The 18,022-nt window shown below is 35.8% G+C and overlaps 1 protein-coding gene across 1 annotated transcript in view; it reads left to right on the forward strand.

The window, feature by feature from the left end:
* ADAM9 (ADAM metallopeptidase domain 9) overlaps positions 1-18,022 on the forward strand; it is a 131,277-nt gene that overhangs the window by 24,477 nt on the left and 88,778 nt on the right. The window contains exons 5-9 of the mRNA XM_036250160.1: positions 4,412-4,488; positions 5,750-5,945; positions 7,689-7,754; positions 9,563-9,634; positions 10,264-10,433. Coding sequence (XP_036106053.1) covers positions 4,412-4,488; positions 5,750-5,945; positions 7,689-7,754; positions 9,563-9,634; positions 10,264-10,433 — 581 coding nt within the window. The remainder of the gene's footprint in view (positions 1-4,411; positions 4,489-5,749; positions 5,946-7,688; positions 7,755-9,562; positions 9,635-10,263; positions 10,434-18,022) is intronic.

Genomic DNA, 18,022 nt, shown 5'->3' on the forward strand with positions numbered 1-18,022 from the left:
AGAACAAACACTGGTTTGCTGTTATAGGTTCCAGTGTTTCACTGAAAGTAGTTCTTTCCTAAAGAGGTGTGGTCCTCTCTGCATCAGAGAACAGAATATTCCTAAGGACAGAACTGGCCAGGAATACTAGAAAAAATTGGCAGATGTCGATTTGGCTTTATGTGTTTAAGTAGAGTGTAAACATTTCTAGTTTTATTCGGGGAGAGTGTTTTTCAATGCGTTTTGGCAGTTAGGTATTGTATATTTTTTTCTTTTGCAATGGTTTTCACAAGAAGTCTTTATTCCCATTACACATGTGTTATTTTTCCCCTTTGTAATGTTTTGCTAGCTTGAATTGTTTTTGTTAGTTATGTATGTTTACAGCACTCTTCAGATAAATAGAAGGCAAAGCCTTTATTGTAGAGTAATTAGTCTTTATTGATTAATCTAATTTATTTGAATTAATTAGTACTTTTAAAAAATTGAGGAAATGCTGACTTAGCCCTATCCTTTTCTAATTCCTTTATCTTAATGTACTGTTTGTTCGTTGTTAAATAGCAAAGTAGTAGAGGAACTTAAATTAACATGATAGCATAAACCAGACTATAGATCATCCATCGACCCATCCATTCATGCATCCAGTCATCCATCCAAAGATAACTATGCCATTTAACAAAAGCAGCGATCTCAAAAAGACTTTTCTTATTTCTTGGAGAAGTTTCTTGGCATGGGTTCTGGAGATACACACAGTTTGGACTTGAATCTTGGCACTATCATTAATTTGCTGATCAAGTTACTTTAACCTGTCTGTGTATTAGTGTCCTTATCTTAAAATGGGAATAATAATTACAGCTTTGTGGAGTTATTAGCAGGCTTAACTGAGTTAACATTTGTGAGATTTTTAGAACAGTCATTTTGACAATTTTTAACTCAATACGTATCATTATTATTTGTTATTATTGAAAGTATATATGCTTAAAACTGCTGAAAATAGATTTCCATGAGAAATCTATGTAACTGTTATCTTAAAATATTATAGAATTTTGCTTTTCTGGGTGTTTGAAAAATACAAACTAAGACAGATGGCATCTTTCATTTATTTCTTGGTTACTGAATATTGTTCAGATAGATGAAATTACCACTGTAGATTTCAGATCCTATACCAATGAAAACTTTGGTATTGGGTTTTTGTGCATATAGCTATATTGGCAGATACTATAATGACGTATACTTTTGTCCATAAAATGCAGTTAATTTACGCTGAGAAAGTTTAAATACTTTCCCTTATGATTCTGTTATTTAAGATAAAAGTAATTTGTAAAGCTGTTATGTGGCTTTCAGCATCAGTATCTTCAACAAGGCCATTTTTATCACAAAGAAGCAAAGTTTTAATAACCACTTGATGTGAATTACTGTGTGAAATAAAACTCCAGATTACTATATCTTAGAACTTTGGGGTACCTTGTAAATGCATTAGGAATTTCTTTTAATTAATTCCCCTAACTAATTGATGTTCTTTGTCCTCCAAAAATATATTGACTGCCCAAGCCTCACTGGATTCTTGAGGCTGGTAGGCTATTCTCTAGCAGTTCAGTGTACTTCTTCTCCTACTAGTTGAGCTTTTTGCTTAGAATCTGTGTGTTTCCAAAACTGTTTATGCTATTTGTACCTTTACTGTTATACAATTTATGTAGATTTTTTCTAAACTTCCAAAATATAATTTATTGTTTTTCACAAAGGTCAATTGGGTGCTTTGGAACTATTTAATAAAAGCAAGTTATTAAAAAAATGCCATCAGGTTAGTAGATTTAGTGACCAAATGCTGGATTTCAGTCATGTCAAATAAGAGAGCTTATGTTATAGCTGAAACTAGAAACATTTAACTTTTGAGTGCTATGAGTTACTGTGTTACTATCACATAAGTGTTACCTCATCAGTAATAGAAGAGAGTAGTTTTTTCCTTTAGTGAGAAGAAGGCAATATCAAAGTTATAACTATAGAACACTAGGAAGAAAAACATTAGTGGTTATAAATTGCCCTACATGAGAACAAGTTGTACAGTTTTGAAATTCAGCCGATATTGTTTAGGGTATAACTGTTTAAAAAGTTTTTTTTTCACATTTAGACTTATAGAAAAATTTGCATGAGTAATATAAAACATTAATGCATACCTTCTCAAAATGTTAACATTTTACTACATTTGTTTTATAATTTCTTCTTTATTTTTTTTTGAACCTTTTAAGATAGGTTGCAGACATGGTATTCCTTTATTCTTAAATACTTAATGTAAATTTCCTAAAAACAAGGAATTTTTTTGTAATCATAATGCAATTCTCAAAATTAGGAATTTAATATTGAAGCAATACTATGATCTAATTTACAAACCTAATGATATTTTTTTGGTGGTGGGGGGGTCTGTTATCCCAGTAATTTCCTTTATAGCTTTCTGACAGTAGAGTGAAGGTATAGTATTTACCAAAACAAGAAGGTATCTTGAGACTGAAAAATGAGGCAGGCAACTCCATAGAGTGTAACAGAATTTATTGTAGGGTAAGTTACCTATAGGGATAGGATTGAAATGGAAGGCAGTCCCACAATCTGTACAGCTCGTCTCCCCTACCAGGTAGTTGTTAAAGTAAATGTTTTAAATGGTATAGCTAAGTACTAATGATTGACAGGACACAGGGACAATGACTGCTGTGTGTGCCAGAAACCATACCTCCTGGTGGTCTGTGATGGATGGTTGCTTACAGTTGATGCCAGCACCTAGTTTGATATTTATCTTTCTTGCCATGCATTCTGGCCCATTACTGACATGAATTTCTGTGGTCATATTGTAAAGCTTTAAAGAACATGGATAATCATTAACTATGCTTTGGTATGCTGGATGAAACTAGTGAGATTAGTCAGAGTTCACAGCATGAAAAATTTACAAGAAATTAAGGCCACAAAGGTGGAGTCAGTCTTGTTGATATCCACGAAAGAAAATCCAAGTTCATTTGTTACATTCAGTAGACATCTTTCTTTAGACTTCTTTAATCTGGAAATACTTATTTTTCCTTTTGTTCACAATATTTATAGTTCATTTTTTTTTTAGACTGTCCTGCTATTTGAGTTTGTTTGATGTTTACTCATGATCAGATTCAGGTTATGTATTTTTGACAGGAATACCACTGAAAGGATACTGAGTGGTTCTCAGTGTATCAAATCAGTAAGCATATGCTGCAGTTAGCCCAATTATTGACAGCATTAACATTTGGTTAAGGAGTTATCTGCCTTACAGGTCTCTCCTCTGTAAACTTACTTTCTAATTAATGTTAATATTATGGTTAGAAAAAATTATCAGTCTTATGTTGTATATAGCTTTTGAGTGATAGTTAGAAACACTTTCTGTACAGCCAGGTTAAAGAGGAATTCACCCATGTTTTCTTTTAGTTCTTGTATGGTTTCATTTTTTATGTTTAATCTATTCTTGATCTATTTGGAATTTATTTTTATGTATGGTGTGAAGTGTGGATCTTATTTTATCCTTTTCTTGCTGTCTAATCAGTGGACTGAGCACCATTTATTAAAAGTACATCCTTGTCACAGTGATTTGAGATGCTCCTTTTATCATAAAAGTTCTTTATGTACTTTGGCCTATTTTGAGACTTTGTATTCTGTTCCAGTGGTTGGTATCTCAATTAATGCAAGTAGCATGCTGTTCTAATTATTAAGGCCCTATAGTATGTTTTAATGTCTGGCGGGGCTAGTTTCCCCTCACCCCATACCCTTTGCTTTTTTGTTTTTGTGCTTTGTAATTGTTTTAAGGATGAGAAGATCTTACTGTGTACTAAGAAATCTAATATCAATGAGTGATACTATGCTTGTATTTCCACTGGCCAGTTTCTTGCTCAAATTAAGGATAGTGGCTCTTTAGTTTTTAAAGATAGCTGAATATGTAACTACTACTACTAATATAATCAATATATCTATAGGAAGAAAAGAAAATAATCTGACCGAAATAATTTCTTTTTGCTACGTACTAAGTTGTTTTTTCCCTTGACGTCATTAGCTTGCCACAAGGTCCTCTTTTGTATTGGATGTCATTTCGCTGCTATTGCTTCTTGGATTGACTGTGATTTAAAATGTTAAAATGTTAAACATGGCATAACACTGTCATTTTTTGTTTCTAGGTTTAAAGATTATTGGGGTAGAGCCGTTTGTACTTAGTATCCTTTAGAATTCCACCGAAACATTTGTGTATTTATAGGGTGGTGGTAGATAATCTGAAATAGTCTAAAGAATGCCATGTGATAGATGGTATGAGATACCAATAATATAAATAAAAATTTTAGTTTACTGATCTTAAATAATTATGTTAGCTCTAGTTTCTATGATGATTTTCAGCAGTGTAACAGTATTTGAAAATAATGCAGCTTTTATCATTTAGGATCATTGTCATTATCGGGGCTACGTGGAGGGCGTTTATAATTCATCCATTGCTCTTAGTCACTGTTTTGGACTTAGGTAAGGAATTTTCTTTATTAGTTCTTTTTTCAATCTTCTTCTTATCCTTTTACCTATTTCTGTTTCCAAATCAAGTCATTTTGGGAGATTTAACAAAACCAGATTTTACTTTGATGTTGCTTAGAGCTATGTTTTGGATATCATTCTTGGCATGTTTATTTAGGAAAATATTGCAGTTGATGACTTAATATTTTTAAAGAGAAAAATCTCGTTTTTGAGACTGCTAAATTTTTGCTATTAAAATAAAATATACTTAAAATTTCTGTAGCACTTTATAAGATTTTCACTTACATTCTTTTGCTTAAATCGAAAATGACTGTGAAAAGGGGCTCATTATCTCTACATTTAAGTGAGCAAATCCAGTTTTGGAGAAATTGTATCACATATCAAGTGAATGATAATGACATTAAAATTACATTTATTGAGGGCCTGGCAATATGACACTGCCGGTTGGTTGGTTGCATGATTGACTGAACTAATAAATATTACTTTTTTTAAATCCTCACCCGAGGATATTTTTTTCATTAATTTTTAGAGAGTGGAAGGGAGGTGGGAAAGGGGGGGGAGCGGAGAGAGAGAGAGAGAGAGAGAGAGAGAGAGAGAGAGAAACATTGATGTGAGAGAAACACATCAATTGGTTGTCTCCTGCACATGCCCTGACCAGGACTGGGGATTGAACCTGCAGCTCAGGTATGTGCCCTTGACCAGGAATTGAATTCGAGACCCTTTGGTTCGTGGGCTGATACTCTAACCACCGTGCAACACCAGCCAGGGCTAATAAATATTACTTTTATTTCTCGAACCAACTATATAAGATGGCTATGATTATTGCCATTTAAGTAATAGTACTTCTAGACTAGTTACAGTGTGCCAGGCAATGTTCTAAGTATTTTGTAGAATGTAAAGTAAGGCAGAGGTTAAATAACTTGCTGAGAGTCCCACAGCTAGTATGAAACATTTGGGATTCAAGCCCTGGTTCTCAGACTTCACACTTGTAGCCACTGTACTTTATTGCCTTCCATTATACAGTAATCACTCAGAGAGGTTAAGTAAGTTTGGGAAGTGATACTAGTTAAGTAGCAGTCTTAGGCTTTAAATTTAGGTTGGCTGGACTCTATAAAAGCCTTACATTTTTCTCTATACCATGCTACTCTTTCTTACACATGTTAAGAACTAGGACTTGAATTCAGGTTTTCTGATTTCTTTTCCTGTGTATTTTTCTTTATTCTTAAAAACTGTGTATGTGTAATGCAACACTTAGAGGATTGCTGCATATAGAGAATGTGAGTTATGGGATTGAACCCCTGCAAAACAGCTCTCATTTTGAGCACATCTTTTATCGAATGGATGATGTCCACAAAGAGCCTCTGAAATGTGGGGTTTCCAACAAGGATATAGAGAAAGAAACAACAAAGAATGAAGAGGAAGAGCCTGCTAGCATCACTCAGCTACTTCGAGTAAGGAAATAATATATTTCTTCATGGTCATACTAAAGTTTTTATTTTTTTTTTTGTTCTGTTTTGCAGCTTAATGCAGAAAGCTATTTTTATTGTATAAAAATGAAGCATAATTGTTTTGAGGATTTTCTTTGCTTTCATTTTAAATTATAGTTGACATATAGTATTATATTAGTTTTAGGTGTACAACATAGTGATTAGACATTTATATACCTCACAAAGTGATTGTCTCAATAAGCCTAGTCCCCATCTTGCACCATAAATAGTTATTATAATATTGCTAATACATTCCCTGTGTCGTACTTCTTGTAACTGGCAGTTGGTACTTAATCCCTTTCACCTTTTCACCCATTCCCATCCCCCTCCCATCTAGCAATCATCACTTTGTCCTCTGTGTCTGAGTTTGTTCTGTTTGTTCATTTATTTTGTTTTTTAGATCCCACATGTAAGTGAAATCATATGGTATTTGTCTTTGTCTGACTTATTTTATTTAGCATAATACCTTCTAGGTCTATCTATGTTGTCACAAATAGCAAGATTTCATTCTTTTTTATGGCTAAGTAATATTCTAGTGTGTGTGTGTGTGTGTGTGTGTGTGTGTGTGACATATTTATCCATTTATCTATCGATGAACACAGACTAAAGTTTTAAAAAGTCACATATTTATGCATGAAACAAATACTACTATTGCTGGTTTTTTGCTAACTGTGTGCCAGACATTATGACAGGTACTACCAAAGGGTAACAATATGAGCAATATGTGGTTTCTGCCATCAAACTGAACATAGTAGAGCTTCTGTATGTTTTAGAAACTAGGGCTTAAATCTTAAACACTAATTGTATGTCTTTTTACCATTGCTACATAATAATCTATTACACTATCTTTCAGAGAGCTGTAGAATTTTTTTATTTGGGTACCTTTTACACAAACTGGAATGGTGACACTTGAGTTCTAGGTTGGAGAAACAGAGAGAGATTGGGCTTTAGAAACTTAATTATTTCAGATGACTTAAGGGACACTTATATTCCTGTTTTGAATCTTCATTAGGATTCCCTGGATTCCTCTTGACAAGGGTTGCTTAGATTGAAATGTTTTTAGGAGTAGATCATCCTCTACATATGAGATGCTGCTGCTGTGTTGGAAGAGGCATGTCCCTCTTTTAGTATATTTTCATTAACTCATACTGGTTTATGGAATTATTTTCATTGCCCCTCCTAACATCTACTCTTGACTACTGCATTGTTCTTTTTAACTTTAATCATTGGAAAACATACAATTTAAGCTTATTTTATTTTTTACATGCATTTATACAAATTTACAGAATGAGTCTTTTTTTTTAAGTGGCAAACTTTAAAAGGTTGCTCACTTCTGCTTGGGGTTATTAGTGGATAGTCTCTCTTTTACTCTTAATGTAGTAATGGGGTTTATCGTTAAAGGGTATATGTGTGCACACGCATGTGTAGTTTTAGTATTAGGAAATCAATTCCACTTTGTAAACTTGAATAATTTATATTATCTTCAAATAGAATTTTTCTTAGATCAGTAAAGATAGCAGATACCATTTAAAAAAATGATTTTTTTATCTAGGATGTGTTATGTAAAATAATTTTATGACGTTTTTAGCAGGCATGAAATAAGTGACTAGAGATTAGGGCAGGATCATTACCTATGCAAAGTGTAAAGCTTTATAACTTATTTTTTTGTCTTTATGATGTTCCTGATGCCTTCTGTGTTTTCGACAGAGAAGAAGAGCTGTGCTGCCACAAACCCGCTATGTGGAGCTGTTCATTGTCGTAGACAAGGAAAGGGTAGGATTGGTGACAGTTTTTCTTCTTTTTCAGGAAAAGCAGATGAGAAGTGAGCATCACATGAAAGAAATATACAATATATTTGTATTGATTTTTATGAAATGTAATTTAGAAGCAAAAATGGCTTTTTTCCCTTAAGCCTAGTAAAAAGTCATAATACCAACCAAAAGCTGAATATAGCAGTAGGACTGACTACCTCTGACTTTATTTTTTACTAGTGACTTTTTTTCCTGTTTTCTCGCGTGATTTGCTTATGTTGAATTTTTTAAGTGCAACTGTACTGCCTCTCAGAGTCTTGAGACCTTTTCAAATGACTTTAAGGACTGTAACCAATTAATCAGATATTGCTTTGTTGCCTAATAAAATTACTTTGCTGTCTAGAATTTCAGCTGACCTATACTTCATTTTAAGAGATAGAAAATTCCAGGTCCTGGTATAGAGGGAATAGAGGAGAGTGGTTCATCTTAGCATTTACTCTTAACTTTATTATCTTCACTGTTCAGGATAATACCAGGGATTTTCCTTATTTATATGAAGAATTGTGCTTAACTAAGAAAACTAATTGATGTATTCCAGCATTTATAGGATTTTCAGATTTAGATGTAGCTGCCATTTAGTTTAACAGATTATGAGAACTGTTTTGTTGCCAGCTTTGTTATTTGTGTGGAAAAGTTGTTTGTAGAAACTTGACAGGATTGGCAGTTTCTTTCTTTATAAGCTGATAGTTTCAAGGATTGTATGGTTTTAAAAAAATCCATTATTGTGTGTAGTTTGGGAAAGAAGCCATATTTATTAAGAGAAAAACATATTTAGATTTGCTTATTAGAAGATCATTACCTTCAAGTGGTAGAAGGAGAAAGGATAGGGAATATGAACAAGCATGAATATTGCCCTAGCTAATGGGTAACATATTTCTGTAGAGTGTTTGGATAAGTGACAAAATTAAGATTTGAAATGTTTTTCTTTATGGCTTTCTCCAAATAGATTTATTATATACCGGTAGAAAATGGTTCAAAATAAAAATGATTCCATCTTAATCAAACCTTGTCAAATGTATTCAAATTTATTTTTCTTTTTTTAGGAGAATCGTGATAAAATGTGTGACTGATAAGATCTGATATATTCTGATATTAATGCCCTTATCATGGAGGAAAACACACGTTCTTAAAAAATTTTCCCTATTATTTATTAAGTTGGTTGTACAAAAATAATGTTAAAATGGGTATTTAGGTTAGGTAGGTCTCAAAGAAAAGTATCAGTCATATCGACTGGCTTAATAGGATTAAACTTTTAAATTTCTCTATGTTTTATTTACATATAATATTTCAATTAGTGAGCATTGGTTAATCTTTCATTAATTTAGCCCAGAGTTTAGAGATGGTTTATTGGTAATGTCTTTAGCCTAAGGAGTCAGGAAATCCTTTAGATTGTTTTTATTCCTTTAAATATGTATTTTGATTGTTTTTAAACTCTACCTTTGTGAAGTGCTTGAAAATATTTTTGCATTAAGATGAATAAAAATGTAGAGAAGAAAATTCATGTTTTAGTTGTACTAATTTAGAAAAAAATGAAGACTTCAGTGCTTTTTCATATTATTCATTTCACACTTGTGCCTGTTTTTCTTTTATTCTTATTTATCACTGGAATATATATTTTAGATGTATTAAATTGAAATACTGGTGAATGTCTAACTGCCTCAGTTTTGGTTCAGAGGAAATATTTGGATTTTTATCTTCATTGTAGAAGATTATAGAAATTTTTTTCTGGAATTACTTTGGTGATAATGATTTTTCTTTCTTGATTTTTAGTATGACATGATGGGAAGAAATCAGACTGCAGTGAGAGAAGAGATGATTCGTTTAGCAAACTACTTGGATAGTGTAAGTTGTATTTTCTATCAATTGGAATTATTTTATCATATCCTTTCAGAGTCCCAGAACAGAATTTAACAGTTATTTCATTTTGAGCTCTGATTATCATAGGGCCTAAATGACTCAGTCTTGCAGAGGTCTTTTTTTTAGTCTGTTTAGCAACTATTTTTATGTTTGAAAAGAAAGTATAAGTGTGGGAAGACTTTGGTACAGGTAGGAGATTTCATATTAGCATTTACTTTATCTTTAGAGTAGACAGGCTAAGGTACTTTGGCATTATGAAAAGATCTTTGAATTTTTACTGAGAGAACCTTATTTTGAATGAGGTTGCCTCTTACTCTGAAAACACAATGACAATATCTGTGTGTGTGAGGGAGAGGGAGAGAGAGAGAGAAATATCAGTTGGTTGCCTTCTGTATGTGCCCCAACCAGGGATCAAACCCACAGTCTGGGTATGGGTCCTGACCAGGAATTGAACCCACCACCTTCTGATATATGGGACTACGCTCCAACCAACTGAGCCACACTGGCCAGGGTGAGGAGTCCTGTTTTTAATTTAAGTAGTTATTTTACTTCATTGTAAGCTAAAAGATATTCTTTAATATATTTTTATACTTTTATTTCTGTTTTCTTCCTAGATGTATATTATGTTAAATATTCGAGTTGTGCTAGTTGGACTAGAGATTTGGACAAATGGAAACCTGATCAGCATAGTTGGAGGTGCTGGTGATGTGTTGGGGAACTTTGTACAATGGCGGGAAAAGTTTCTTATAACACGTCGGAGACATGACAGTGCACAGCTAGTTCTGTAAGTGATTTTTAAAAAAATCCTCACCCAAGGAAATGTTCATTGATTTTAGGGGGTGGGGGGAGGAAGAGACAGAGAAACATCAGTGTGAGAGAATATCGATTGGTTGCCTTTAGTACATGCCCAGACAGGGAATCAAACCTGTAACCTTTTGATATATGAGATGATGCTCCAGCCAACCATCAGAGCCACACCAGGGCTCGTTCTGTAAGTACTTGTTAAAGAAGTGCTATTAGTGACATAGTCAGAATAATAATTTTTGTTTGTTTTCTTTTATTAAGGTCATATTTTATTAAGATTTTTGAGCACTTATTTAAATAAGGAAAACTTAGTTTCAAACTATAGGACAAGTGAGAGTATAATAATGAGAATTCTCTTCTGTGTTGAATTTCCTGTCACCTTTATCCCATGTCCTTCCTTTGTCTTGGAGTTAGTTTGCTCTCTTGTTTTGGTACGGCATGCTTTCTATTTTCATCTTGCATGTGAGAAAATGTATTTCACAATCTCAGAGCAGATTTCAAAATGATCTCATTTTGACCTCTGATTATCTTGAGGCCTAAGTAACTCAGTCTTTCAGTGGTGTGCTTTCTAGTTTGTTTTGTAACTTTTTTGATTATTTGGATGGGTATACAATTCTAGGCATGAAATAATTTTCCTTCAGAATTTTGAAGGAATCTGTTATCTTTTGACTTCTAGTATTACTGTTGAGAAGCCTTAAATCATTCTCACTCTTGATCCTGTGTATGTGGCCTTTATTTATTTCTTCTTTTTTTCGGGAAACTTATAGGATCTTCTCTTGGTTCCCCGATGTCTTAATTTTCTTGATGATAGGCTTTGGTGTAGGTTTTTTTTTTTTTATCACTGATGTGCTGAGTACTTAGTGAGTAATTTCAGTCTTGAAACTGACGTCCTGTAGGCTTAGAAATTTTTTTCAAATTGTTTTGTAGATGATTTCATCATCTTTCCTTCTTTCTTTCTTTCTTTCTTTCTTTCTTTCTTTCTTTCTTTCTTTCTTTCTTTCTTTCTTTCTTTCTTTCTTCTTCTTTCTATTAATTAATTTTTGTTACAGATGTTTCTCCTTTTCCTCCCCACTGATTCCCCCTTCCCCCTCCCTCCCTGCCCTTTCCCCAGTTTGTTGTCCATGTCCACTGTTCATGCATACATGCATATAAGTTTTGTGGTTTATCTCCCCCCCACCACCCCCTCTTCTGGGGATTGTCAGTCTGTACCCCACTTCCACGTCTCTGGGACTACCCCTTTCCTCAGACTGTTATGTTCACTATATTCCACAAATAAATGAGATCATATGAAACTTGTCTTTCTCTGTTTGGCTTGTTTCACTTAGGATGATACTTTCCAGGTCCCTCCATGTCGTCTCAAAGGATAAGAGATCTTTCTTTCTTACAGCTGCGTAGTACTCCATTATGTATATGTACCACAACTTTTTTATCCATTCGTCTACTGATGGACACTTGGGCTGTTTCCAGATTTTAGCTATTGTAAATAGTGCTGCTACAAACATGGGGGTACATGTATTCTTTCTGATTGGTGTTTCAGGCTTCTTAAGGTATATTCCTAGAAGTGGAATCACTGGGTCAAATGGAAGTTCAATTTTTAATTTTTTGAGGTAACACCATATTGTTTTCCATAGTGGCTGCACCAGTCTGCATTCCCACCAGCAGTGTACTAGAGTCCCCTTTTCTCCACACCCTCGCCAACACTTGTTGTTTGATGATTTGTTGATGGCGGCCATTCTGACAGGTGTGAGGTGATACCTCATTGTTGTTTTAATTTGCATCTCTCTGATGATTAGTGATGATGAGCATGTCTTCATATGTCTCTTAGCCATTTGTATGTCCTGTTTGGAGAGGTGTCTGTTTAGTTCCTCTGCCCATTTTTTATTGGATTCTTTGTCTTCCTTTTGTTAAGTTGTATGAACACTCTGTATATTCTGGAAATTAACCCCTTCATCTGATATATCATTGGCCATTATGCTCTCCCATACAGTGGGTTGCCTTTCCATTCTGATGATTGTATGTTTTGCTGTGCAGAAGCTCTTTAGTTTGATGTAGTCCCATGTGTTCATTTTCTCATTTGTTTCTGTTGCCTTAGGTGATGTATCAGTGAAAATTCTGCTGTGTATGATGTCTGAAATTTTGTTGCCTACATTTTCTTCTAGGATTTTTATGGATTCATGAGTCACATTTAAGTCTTATATCTATCCATTTTGAGTTTATTCCTGTGTGTGGTTTAAGTTGATGGTCTAGTTTCATTTTTTTGCATGTAGCTGTCCAATTTTCCCAACACCATTTATAAAAGAGGCTGTCTTTACTCCACTGTATGCTCTTGCCACCTTTCTCAAATATTAATTGAGCATATTGTCTTGGGTCCATTTCTGGGTTCTCTATTCTGTTCCATTGATCTATGTGCCTGTTCTTGTGCCAGTACCAGGCTGTTTTGATTACAGTGGCTTTGTAGTATAACCTGAAATCTGGTAATGTGATCCCTCCAACTTTGTTCTTCTTTTTCAAGATTGCTGTGGCTATTCAGGGTCTTTTTTGGTTCCATATGAACTTTTGAAGTACTTGTTCTAATTCTGTGAAGTATGCCGTTGGTATTTTGATGGGGATTGCATTGAATTTACAGATTGCTTTGGGTAATATAGACATTTTAATGATGTTAATTCTCCCAATCCATGAACAGGGTATGTGCTTCCACTTTTTTATATCTTCCTCTATTTCTTTTTTCAATGACCTGTAGTTTTCTGTGAATAGGTCCGTTATTTCTTTGGTTAAGTTTATTTCTAGGTATCTTAATTTTTTTGCCACAATGGTAAATGGGATTGTTTTCTTAGTATCTTTTTCTGTAAGTTCATCCTTGGTGTATAAGAATGCCATCGATTTCTTGACATTAATTTTGTATCCTGCTACTTTGCTGAATTCATTTATTAAGTCTAGTAAATTTTTGATGGAGTCTTTGGGGGTTTCTTCGTATAGTATCATGTCATCTGCAAATAATGACAACTTCACTTCCTCCTTTCCAGTTTGGATCTCTTTTAATTTTTCTTCTGTTTGCTGTGGCTAAGACTTCCTGTACTATGTTAAATAAGAGTGGCGAAAGAGGGCATCCTTGTCTTGTTCCTGTTCTTTTCTTTTTTTAATCCTCACCTGAGAACATTTTTTCATTTCTTGTTCAGATAGAGTGGGAGGGAGAGAGAGGGGGAGAGAGAGAGAGAGAGAGAGAGAGAAACATCGACATGAAAGGGACATATCGAGTGGCTGCCACCCGCACGACCCAACCAGGGCTGGGGACAAACTGCAACCTAAATACATGCCCTTAGTGGGAACCAAACCCCGTCTCTCTGGACCGCAGGCCGATGCTTTCATCGCTGAGCCAAATCGGCCAGGGCATTGTTCCTGTTCTTAAGGGAAATGCTTTTGGTTTCTGCCCATTCAGTATGATATTGGCTGTAGGTCTTTCATATATGGCCTTTATTATGTCGAGATATGATCCCTCTGTTCCCAGATTGCTGAGCATTTTTATCAGAAGTGGGTGCTGGATTTTGTTGAATGCTTTTTCAGCGTCTATTGATATGATCATATGATTTTTATCTTTCATGTTGGTTATCACATTTACTGATTCGCAAATATTGTACCAGCCTTGCATCCCTGGGATGAATCCCACTTGGTCATGGTGAATAATTGTTTTGATGTATTGCTGGATCCAATTTACTAGTATTTTGTTCAGGATTTTGGCATCTATGTTCATCAGGGATATTGGGCTGTAGTTTTCTTTCTTTGCAGTGTCTTTTTCTGGTTTTGGAATTAGAATTATGCTGGCCTAATAAAACAAGTTTGGAAGTCTTCCTTCTTCTTGAATTATTTGAGATCGTTTGAGGAGAATGGGTATTAGTTCTTCTTTGAATGTTCCGTAAAATTCCCCCGTGAAGCTGTCCGGGCATGGGCTTTTGTTTGCTGGGAGAGACTTGATTACATCTTCAATTTGTTTTGTTGTTATTGGTCTGTTCAAGTTTTCTATCTCTTCCCGGTCCAGTTTTGGGAGACTGCATGTTTCTAGTAATTTGTCTGTTTCGCTTAGATCTTCGAATTTGTTGCTGTATAATTGTTCATAATATTTGTTCACAATCCTTTGTTTTTCTGTGGTGTCAGTTGTCATTTCTCCTCTTTCATTTCTGATTCTGTGTTTTTGAGTTCTCTCTCTTTGTTTCATGGTGAGTCGAGCTAAGGGTCCATCAATCTTGTTTATCTTTTCAAAGAACCAGCTCTTTGTTTCATTGATCCTTTGAATTGTTTTTTTAGTCTCCATATCATTTATTTCTGCTCTGATCTTTACTATTTTTTTCCTTCTACTTGCTCTGGTTTTTTTTTTTTTTTTTGTTTGCTCTTTAGTTCTTTGAGTTGTGAGGTTAGACAGTCAATTAGAAATTTTTCTTGTTTTTTGAGGTTGGCCTTTAGTGCTACGAACTTCCCTCTCAGAACCACTTTCGCTATGTCCCATAGATTTTGTGTTGTTGTGTGTTCATTTTCATTGGTTTCCAGGAAGTTTTCAATTTCTTCCTTGATCTCCATGGTAACCCATTCATTGTTCAGTAACATTCTACTTAGCATCCATGTTTTCAAATGCCTTTGCATGTTCTTGTTGTAATTGATTTCTAGTTTCATGCCATTGTGATCTGAGAAGATGCTTGATATGATTTCAGTCTTCTTGAACTTGTAGAGACTTAGTTTGTGCCCTAACATGTGGTCTGTCTTTGAGAATGTCTCATGTACACTTGAGAAGAATGTGAATTATGTAGTTTTGGCGTATAATTCTCTGTAGATATCTATTAAATCCATATGATCTAGCGGTTCATTTAGAGTCTGTGTTTCCTTGTTAATTTTTTGTCTAGATGATCTATCCAGTGATGTCAGCGGGGTGTTGAAGTCCCCTGCTATGATTGTATTGCTGTTGATTTCTTGTTTGAAGTCCTCCAGAAGATTTTTAATATAGTTTGGTGCTCCTATATTGGGTGCATATATGGTTACCTAGGTTATATCTTCCTGTTGGATAATATCCTTTCAATATTATGTAGTGGCCTTCTTTGTCTCTAGTTATGTTCTTCATTTTGAAATCTAATTTATCAGATATGAGTATTGCTACCCCATTTTTTTTTGCTTTTCGTTTGCTTGAAATATTTTTTTTCATCTCTTCCTTTTCAACCTATGTGAGTCTTTTGTTGTGAGGTGGATCTCTTGTAAACAACATATATGTGAGTTATGCTTTCTTATCCAGTCAGCTACTCTGTGTCTTTTTATCGGAGCATTCAAACCATTCACATTTAAGGTGATAATTGATATGTACTTATTTATTGCCATTTTTGTTTATTTTGGTTATATTTTTCTTTCCATTTTTCTACTAATTACAGCAGTCCTTTTAGCACATTTTGAAGTGCTGGTTTTGTGTTAATATATTTCTTTATCCTTTTTTTTGTCTGGGAATCTCTTTATTTGACCTTCTATTATGAATGATAGCCTTGCTGGGTAGAGTAGTCTGGGATTCAGATCCTTGTTTTTCATGACCTTGATTACTTCATGCCACTCCCTTCTGGCCTGTAGTGTTTCTGTTGAGAAGTCAGGTAAGAGCCTTCCTTTGTAGGTAACCTGTTGTTTATCTCTTGCTGCCTTTAGGATTCTCTCTTTGTCTTTTATTTTTAGCATTTTAATTACTATGTGTCTTGGTGTGGTCCTCCTTAGGTTCTTCTTACTTGGGGCTCTCTGTGCTTGTTGAACTTGAATGACTTCTTCTTTCACCATGTTAGGAAAGTTTTCTGTCACTATTTCTTCAAATATATTCTCTAACCCTTGCCCATTTTCTTCCTCTTGGGGGACTCCTATGATGTGAATGTTATTATGTTTCCAGTTGTCCCATTGTTCTCTTAAGCTATCTTCCTGTGTTTTAATTGTTTTTTCCTTTTTGTTTTCTGATTGGTTTATTTTTTCTACCCTGTCTTTTAATTCACTGATCCGGTCCTCAGCTTCCTCTACTCTGCTGGTTAGTTCTTCCCAGCAGTGTTCTTTATTTCTGCTATGTCATTCTTCATTTTTACTTGGTTGGTTTTCAGTGTTTCTGTCTCCTTACTCATGGTCCTGATGTCCTTACTCATGCTGTTGAGCTTCCTCAAGATCATGGCTCTGAACTCTACCTCTGATAATTTGCATAACTGCATTTCATTTATTTCATCTTCCATAGAGTTCTCTTGTTCTTTCATTTGGGATTTGTTTCATTGTTTCACCATTTTGGCTATCTCAGTGGGTTTTGGAGCCTACCAAATTTTCCTTGTGGGTGTTGGTGTTCTGCTATTTGTGGCTCCCTGTACTGGGTTTGGATGAGCCTGAGTGGGCCCTCATTAAACACCACTGTCAAGTCTTACTTTCCTGGGTAGATTTGCAAGTCCAGGAAAGGTTCAGTTATCCTCTAGCTTTTTCCTGAAGGCTGGTAGTCTCAGTTACTCAATGCCTTGGAATGTAGCCCTGGTGTTCTGCATAACAGGATTTCCCGAGGGTGGGATAGATGCTGGTTGTTAATGAGCCTTTATTTGCATTTCTTTGCCTCACCAGGGAAAGGCTGAATCTTCTGGGGAGGGGGGGCTGCTGCTTTTCCCCACAGTTCTGGTAAGGAGCACACTGGCCACCGTCCTTTGTGGCCACAACTCAGCAAAAACTCTGAGTGCCCTCCAAATCCTGGTTGTCCCCACAGAGTTCCAGCCCCATCTGCCCTCCCTGTGCCGTAGCCCCCAGGTGAGTGGCTGTGACTGTTTTAGCGCTCTGTCCTGGCTCTCTGAGCTGTGGAGGGGGCTTGGTCTTTATTCCCCAAGGGCACTGCTCCCAGCTAAGACTGCTGCTGTCCGTGGGCTCCCAGCCTGCCACCCTGTTGTGCCTCTGCAGATCCTACCAGCGTCCCTGGTTATATAGTCCTGTCCTGCTGCTTTTTTGTTGCTTTTTCCAGAGGATTTGTCTTTATTTTAATTGTAATTCCCGTTTGGTCCTGGGAGATCGTCTGTGTAGCTTCCATTCACTCCGCCACCATTTTCACATCCTCTACGCCTATCTTGTATGCAGCTGGCTTGCACAGGCCTCTCTGGTGCCCCTACACTCTGCAGGTCCTGCGGCTAACTGGATCGCACAGTCCCTTTGTGGACCCAGCTTTATGTTTATGTTATGGGCTGCTGGGTCGCATGGTTCTCTTTGGTGTTTCAGCCCCCCGCAGGTCTTGTGGGTAACTGGATGGCACAGTCCCTGCCAGGTCATACAGGCCTCTGGTGCTTTAGCACCCCGCAGGTCCCGTGGATAACTAGATCTCACAGTCCCTGCTGGGTTGCACAGACCTCTCTGGTGTTCAGCACCCTGCAGGTCCTGTGGGTAACTAGATTGCACAGTACCTGCTGGGTCATACAGGCCTCTGGTGCTTCAGCACCCTGCAGGTCCCGTGGATAACTAGATCGCACAGTCCCTGCTGGGTCACAGGGGCCTCTCTGGTGCTTCAGTAACCCGCAGGACCCATGGGTAACTGGATTACACAGTCCTTTCTGG

Source organism: Molossus molossus, unplaced genomic scaffold, assembly GCF_014108415.1.
Source record: "Molossus molossus isolate mMolMol1 unplaced genomic scaffold, mMolMol1.p scaffold_m16_p_9, whole genome shotgun sequence".
Classification (NCBI taxonomy): Eukaryota; Metazoa; Chordata; class Mammalia; order Chiroptera; family Molossidae; genus Molossus; species Molossus molossus.